General features: G+C 59.1%; 2 protein-coding genes across 2 annotated transcripts; one reads left to right on the forward strand and one right to left on the reverse strand.

The window, feature by feature from the left end:
• Positions 1–43: 43 nt before the first annotated feature.
• SDRG_05928 (hypothetical protein) lies at positions 44–5,538 on the forward strand (the record flags this gene model as incomplete). Its single annotated transcript, XM_008611673.1, has 2 exons — positions 44–800; positions 849–5,538. 2 exons carry the CDS (start codon positions 44–46, stop codon positions 5,228–5,230), a joined length of 5,139 nt encoding a protein of 1,712 aa, XP_008609895.1. The 3' UTR covers positions 5,231–5,538.
• A 327-nt stretch (positions 5,539–5,865) lies between these two features.
• On the reverse strand, positions 5,866–7,616 carry SDRG_05929 (hypothetical protein). The gene has a single exon (XM_008611674.1). The coding sequence runs from the start codon at positions 7,560–7,562 to the stop codon at positions 5,964–5,966; it is 1,599 nt and encodes a 532-aa protein (XP_008609896.1). The 5' UTR covers positions 7,563–7,616; the 3' UTR covers positions 5,866–5,963.

A 7,616-nucleotide genomic window follows, 5' to 3' on the forward strand; every position in this document is an offset into this window, starting at 1 on the left:
CCGCGATAACGACGTCGCTTGGTGATATTCGTTTCACATTGCTATGCACTGGTGGGTCGGCGGCGGGTACCTGGCCTTTACGATCGGCTGCAGTGTCGCGTACTTGGTGCTTGTCGCTGAGAGTTTGACCAACGACCTCTTCTGGCCCGACTTTGTGCCGGTCGGCGGCCAGCTCTTGCTCGTCGACTTGTTTCACCGCCTGCGCCGCGCCTCGACCTTCGACTTGTACGCGGTGCCCATGCTCAAGACGTACAACGCGCCGTGTGCTGTGAGTGAGATGCTCTCGACGACGCCGCGTGCGATTGCACTTGCCCAGCTGACGTCGATCGAAGATGCGATTCTGGGCTTTCGGGCACTCGACGCCGCCTACAGCTTGAATCTCATGTCGCAGTACTGCTTTGTCGACCTTCCTCGGCGCTGGGAGCTTGCGCACACGTCCGCGCGCCAAGCCCGGTGCCATCGCGCGGCGTTGGCGGGCAATGGCGCCGTGTACCTCGAGACCCTATTGCGCAATGTCGAGTGGGCCCAATGGATCGCTGTGTACGCGACAAGCTTCCAACTGGCGGTTGCTGACGAGCTCGAACGCTCCAACGACGGTGTCGCGTGGCTGCAAAATGTGCAGAACGCGTTCGAGTCGGTCGCGACGGAAGCCCACTACTGGCGCTCGCAAGGCATCCAGCGCTACCAGCTGCAGTGGAGCAACGACGTGCAGTTTGGCTTGCACGAAACCATCTCGCTCGTCAACGCCCTTGGGACCGTGCAGGTGCTCACGACGTACAACTTGCCATTTTCCCATCGAGGTATCCCGACATTTGATCGGCCACGATGACTCGAGTGCGATACATTAGGTTCGTTGTGGACCTCGTTCTACCAGCAGTGGGGCTTCTTTGACGATCTCTGGGCCGCCTCGGTGGTCAACGGCAGCTTGGTACGAAGCGCGGCGAACTTCATGGGCGACAACGAGACGAGCATGGAGGCGCTCGCGGCGCTCTATCCGTTCACACGCGCCAGTATTTGCATCCGCGCGGCTCTCGGGCCCTTTGTCTCGACCGACATGTACCTTCTTCCGCCGCCAGCCTCACTACTGAGCGCTGTCAGTATACTGGAAGCAAGCGTATCGACCCTCATCGATGCCGTGGCGTTTGCACAGCTCGTACCTGAAGTGCTCGACCCGATCCCAATGACGTGGCAGGACCACAGCGATGCAATCTACTTTGGCGGGAATCCATTCTGCGCCCTCATGCCCGGTGCCACCTTTGTTCAACCGTCATTTGCATTTGACGCGACGTGCACGACGATGACACCGGCGTCCGTGCTGGTGACACCGATGGCCGCGGCGTTTGCGACGGCGGTGGCAGGCACATCGCGCGTGGCCTGCAATGCCTGTCGCACGCTAGCACCTGCATGCCGGGAGCTTGTATCGCAGCTGGCGCATCTCTTGGACGATGCCAATGTGTCATCGCCCGATGGCATGTCGCTCGTCCAGAGTGAGATTGCGAATCTCGGCGTCGAGTTGATCCAGTTTGCTCTTGTCAACCATAGCGACAATACCGTCTATCGGCAACCGCTGCTCGGAGAGGACTATGCCTTCTTTGGCTACATCATGCTCTACGAGTGGGCGATCGGGCACCGCGAAGTCGTCTCGTTTCATGGTGACGTCACGACGTTTGTGCTCATGTCGGAGCCGCTGACGCCCTTGCCGCTGGCCTTGAGCGCCAACGAGATTCCCCACAGCACGAGCCGCTACTTTTGGCTGCTTGCAGTCATCACCACCATTGGTTTAGCGGGTCTCGCACTGGTACTGCTCTTGCTGGGCGCGCGGCACTGGCGAAACAAGGCGATTCTGCGCTTCAATCGCATTGCTGCGCCGGTGTGGATTGGGCGGCCGCTCCTCCTCGTCCGTAGCATCACGGGTATCATGGTGCTGAGCACGGCGCCCATCGCTTTTGACGCCTCGGTCGGCCGCGGTACATTTTATGCCGCGCCCCGTTCTCTCCCGGCGACACTACTGATTGCGGGCGAAGCCGTGTGGCTGACGTACGTCATCACGGACCTTCTCGTCATCGTGACGGAGCCCTACACAAAGTATTACGCGCCGCTCGGTAGTGTCCTCAGCTGGATCGCAGTCGCTGCCCTCGAGATGACACAAGCCGTGACGCCCGAGGTGTCGGTCGCGCAGACCTGCACCCGGACAAACGTCAATGTGCTACTCACATGCTCGATCGGTACGGTTCGCATTGGGTCGGTCACGCGTGTGCTTTGCATTTGTCTTTGCCAAGTCGCGTCGCTGCTTGTCGCGTATGGGCTTGTACGTCTAACTTTTCGACGCCGCCCGCCTCGGCCACCCCCGATAACGTCGTACATTATCCCTGCGAGTCTTGTGGCCTTCACCGACGCGCCCGTCGATGCATGGGCCATGCACCGCGTGGTCGCATTGCTCAGTGGGTCGCTGCGACTCCGGCCGCACTGGTTCTTTGACGTCAAGCTATGGCGCGTCTTTGAAAAGGAGATAGGTCCGCGCGAAGTGGTGCTCCAAGATTTGCTAATTGAGATCCCAAGCAGTCGCCTGCACCGGTACAAGCGGCGTGTGACGCTCGGTTTTGGGCTCACGTACCTCGTGGCGACGGTGGGCAGCAGTCTCTCGTACCTACAACTCTCGACCGTGAGCTTGGCCAACGACTTTTACTGGGCGACCTTCAACACCACTGGCGCGCACACGTATGTGGCCAACTGGTTCAATCGGTACCTCTACCTGAACCCGACGCTGCTCAACGCATCGCTTGCCAATGACGCGTATGGCGACACGATCAACTATGGTGACGCATCTGCCGTCATTGCCTACTCGACGCTCTACGCCAAGAAGGTGCATTTCGAAGTCACAAGTGATTTGGCACTGGCGATTCATGGACTTCGGCAAACCGACCCATGTCTGATGCCTTGGATCGCCACGCAGTACTGTTGGCTCGACCTGGATCGTCGCTGGGCCATGGCCAACTCCATCAAGCGACAAGCGCGCTGCGAGAAGTCCTATACAGCAAACGCCGCCGTCTACCTCGAGGCGCCACTGAGAAATGCCAACTGGCAAGACTTTGAGGTTTGCTGGGGCACGTCGTTCGACATTGGATTTGGCGAGCACCTCAAACGCGATGTATCGGGACGTAACTGGCTAGAGACGCTAGAGTCTAATGGCCGCTCGGAGCTGGACGAAGGTGCCTACTGGCAGTCGAAAGGCCTCTTGACGTACACAGTGCAGTGGCAAAACTACAAAACGATCGGGCTCGTTGACACCTTCGCGATCGAAAATGCCTTTGGACTGACGTACGCGCTCACGCTCAAGGCGACAACAGGCCTCTTTCATATCAAGATGCAAACCTCGATGAAGATGTACTGGAGCTTTGCAAGTGATCTCTGGGCGGTGGCCACCAACGGCTCGGGTATCCACGGTCGATCGCTGCTCCGATCGAGCTCTAACTTTGCGTTTGCCAACACGACGCCGAAGGTCATCTACGTCATCAACAACACACTCTCATCCCCACGCGATGCGGCGCTTCAAGCATTCGAGATATTTCTGGGGCCGTTTGGGTCCGTGGATCTGCGCTACGTCTCGCCACCAGTCTCCCTTTTGCAGCTACAACAACCAATTCTCGAAGCCCTCAGTGTAGTATTGGTTGCTGGGACGGACCGCGACGCGGCGCAGGCAGCGTACAACCACATGAGCATCCTCGGTGTGCTCGTGCCACGACCACTCGCCTTGGACCCTTCTCAGGTCGCATGCCTCGGTGGCAGTCTTCTCTGCGGTGCGGTGCCCCGGGCCATGAACTTTTCATATGGCATGGGCAGCTTCTTTACGGCTGACGCTGCGTGCACGACCGGCTACAACGAGTGGAATTACGTCTTCAAGCCGCAGGTTCTTTTCGCTGCGATCGCGTCGGGCCTTGCGCTGCACATGCCGTCGGCCGCCACCACGGCCTGTCTCTCGGAAGCGGTGGATCCGGTCGGGTGCCACACCTCGCTTCGAAGCATCAGCGAGTTTGTGAGTACATACTTTACCAGTGCGGCACTGCGCTCGTGGGAAGCGCACGCCGTCCCCGTGACACGTGACATCGCCGCGCTGGAGGTCGCGATCGCCCAGATCACCGAGGACGGTCGCGGCGCCAAGCTCTTTCATCAACGCCTCTTTGCGCCAGAGGACCCGACGATGCATTTCACCATGTGGACGTTTGCATACGACTGGGCGATTGGTGTTCGTGAAGTCGTCGTATTTGATGGTGACACTGCGTCCGTCACTGTCCTCTCGGCGACCACGCCCATGTCCACGGCCGCGGCCAGCCCATACGAGCTACCTTCCAACGTTGCCGTGTACTTCCGAGCGCTGTGCCAGTACATATCGCTCGTGCTCCTCCTACTGGCGCTCCTCGCGGTCGTCTACACGGTCCTCAACGGCTTTACAAGCGACGGGCGCAACCTCTGGAAGGTCAACCGCGTCGGCGGCATGGTCTGGGTCGGTCGGCCGCTCCTCTTTCTGCGAAGTGTTACCGCGCTCTGCATTTTGAGCAGCGCCGACCTCTCGCTGCAGCGCGTTGGCGACGTCACTCGGTTCGTGACACCCAAAGTCACGCCCCTCACGATCGTCACCAAGGTGCTCGTGGCCGGCGAAGGCTGCTGGCTTGCGTACATTGCTTGTGACATGTGCATGGTATTTACAAAAGAGTACACAACGTCGTACGCAGGCAAGGCGGCTGTCGCCGTGTGGGCCCTCGCCGCGCTTCTAAGTACCCTGAGTCCCGTCATGCACCGCGCCTCCATTGAACGTCGCTGTCGCGTGGTCGCGACCGACTTGCAGCTCACGTGTGCCAGCGGCGTCGTGACCATTGGCAGCCAGTCGCGGCTGCTAAGCTTGGCGCTAATTGCGCTGCTTGCGCCGTTTCTTCTCTACCTCCATGATCGCGTCCGGTATTCGATGTCGCCGCCCACCTCTCGGCCGTCGTACATGCTGTCTTGCGGCGCCGAGTATCTCTTTGCAACTGACGGGTGGGTTGCTGGCGGCGTGCGCTACGTGGACTTTGCGTCGGCGGCGCTCACGGGGCTACTCGTATTCCCGTACAGGCGCCATATCTACGTGTTTGACATCAAAACGTGGCGCCTTCTCGTGCTGAATAACGACGCGCCCATTGACGAGAGAGTCGCGGGCCAAGTCCACCTCGTGCGCGCACTTGCTTGCGTCGAGTAGGATGATCGCGATACAAGTCCAGTTGAACAGGAACGGAAGATTCACTTGACGCGCCATTCGGACCTTATGGGGTGCCTGCTGCCGTAGCCTCCGCTGCTGAGCTCATCGTACCCGACGTCATCCAACCCAAGTATTGGCTACAAAGTGATGCTTTGCACGGTCAAAATTTAAGCCGACTTGCAGTGGCTCGACAGGGTGGACTGCGTATATATTTTTGCTTTTGAGCACGAGCCGTACCGCTACTTGCGTGTCGACAGCATTCGACGTCTTGAGCCGTCGACGACGCCTCTCGATACGAGACCTAGATGTATTGAAGCCGTGTCCGCCAATACGCATGAGCGTCATGACTCCTGGAAGCTTGAGCTTTGTCTACGCAGTCTACGTGCGTCGTCCAGATAAGATACGGCAGGGGTGGATAAGGTGAAGAAGTATCAGATCGAGTATCAGATACAGTCGTCTCGCAGCCAAAGGACTCATGGGCAGTACCACTTCTTCCAGATTCACTGTCTAGACAGCCTAGTCACTTCTAAAGCGTCGCACGTAATAACTCAAGTGTCTGCTTCCTGGGCGATGACTCCTCTCGCTGCGGTGCTTGGGTTGCCCTGAAAGCCACCACATCGGGCACGATCGCAACCTAGAGCGCGCTACTATCTCGTACAGCGCTTGTGCATATGATAGTACAGTAGACATACTCTATCATCGTACTCGATAGCGAAAGATTTGGCTCGAATTGCTAGTCGAGTAGAGGCAGCGCCACCGCAAGTCGGCGAGCCGCGGGATGGAATTTGGTCTCGTCGTGAATGTGCGTCGTGTCAAAGCTCCGAATGCGCCACGCTTTGACATCAAACACGTAAACTCTGTGCCGCAGTGGCAGCACGAGGAGGCCGGCCAAGGCCGCCGACGCATAGTCCATGTAATAGACGCGGTGCACGACCCAGCCGCGGCGACGAAAGAGGTACTTGGCGCCACACGGCAGCATGTACGAGGTGCGCTCGTCGAGCGGTGGCAGCGTGTAGCGCAGACGATGGTAGGCAAAGAACGACAACGAGATGCTCACCGAAATACCCACCAGCAGCAACAGCCGCGAGATGCTGCCAATGGTCAGAGAGCCGCTGACGCACGCGACTTGGTAGTCGAATGCGACCACCTCGCATTCGATATGAAGGGAGATGTGATGCGCGACGGGCTGCGCGAGGCTGAGAATCGCTGCAAGCATCCAGACAACCAGCGACGACTTGCTCGCGTAGGCCCCGGCGTACTGCTGCGTAAACACCATGCAAATGTCATCAAAGATGTAGCCTAGCCAGCCGAGCTCCCCGGCCGCCAAGATCTTGGAGACAACGTCGACGCTTCCCGAGACGTCCAAGCGGTCTGCGATCGGAAATGTGGCGCTACCAAACGTGTGGAGCTGCAGCGTTGCGGTGCTAAGAATGCAGAGCGCCGTGGCACTCCGAAGGAAGAGAAGCTGCCGACCGACCCAGACGATGCCACCGACGCGGTTGATCTTCAAGAGGTTGACACCCTCGGTCGTGAAGCCGTTGAGGACGGTATAGAGAAGCACGGTGCACGCGACCATGAGCATGAGCAGCGAGATATACTGGCAGAACACCCGGAGATAGGCCACGACGTTCACGGGCACTTCGGCCGCATTTGCAACAAAGCTCGTGGGCTTGAACGCCGCCGAGATGACGGAAATCGCACGCACATCGCCTTCGAAAGCGACGACTTCGCGCGTACCCACGGCCCAGTCGTACGCGTTCGTCCAGCCCACAAAGAGCATTGATACATCGTTGGGATCTAGAATCGGCTGGTGGAAGAGGGACAACTGCCTCGTCACGGCGTCTTGCGCGTAGGTCGCGAGCTCGACCTGCAGTGCCGTAATGTCACTTTGAACATTTGTTGCTTGGGTCCGAATTGCGAAGACCCACTCCGGCGGAACGTAAGCGTTGAGAAACGCCGAGGCGCTCAAGAGCGACGTGCGACACTGCGCGGGCGACGCCGTTTCGACGCTGCACACGCGCGGCACCAAAGACACTGTGTCCGAATTCACGCCGGACGCCAAGAGCGCCAGAAGCACTTGCTCGGGCGAGAAGTAGACCCACTCGCCAATGTTGGTGTTGCACGGCACCTCGGCGCCAAAATAGGACGAGACACCGTTCGTCAGGTTGAGCGACGACGCCAGCGCGTTGCAGAAGAGGTTGCTGCCGGCTCCGTTGATGCGCGTGCGGTCCAGTCCGCTAGGAACGGGTGTGATACCGTGCACGATGGCGAGATTCGCGAACGCCACTTGGGCGATGTACGAGCCATTTCCATCCGTGGTGTTGGCAAGCATAGTATGCAGCGTTTCTTGCACATCGCGGACGAGTTGCGTGAGTGAAGCGGGCGC

This window comes from Saprolegnia diclina (assembly GCF_000281045.1).
Source record: "Saprolegnia diclina VS20 unplaced genomic scaffold supercont1.16, whole genome shotgun sequence".
In the NCBI taxonomy this organism is placed as follows: domain Eukaryota; phylum Oomycota; class Saprolegniomycetes; order Saprolegniales; family Saprolegniaceae; genus Saprolegnia; species Saprolegnia diclina.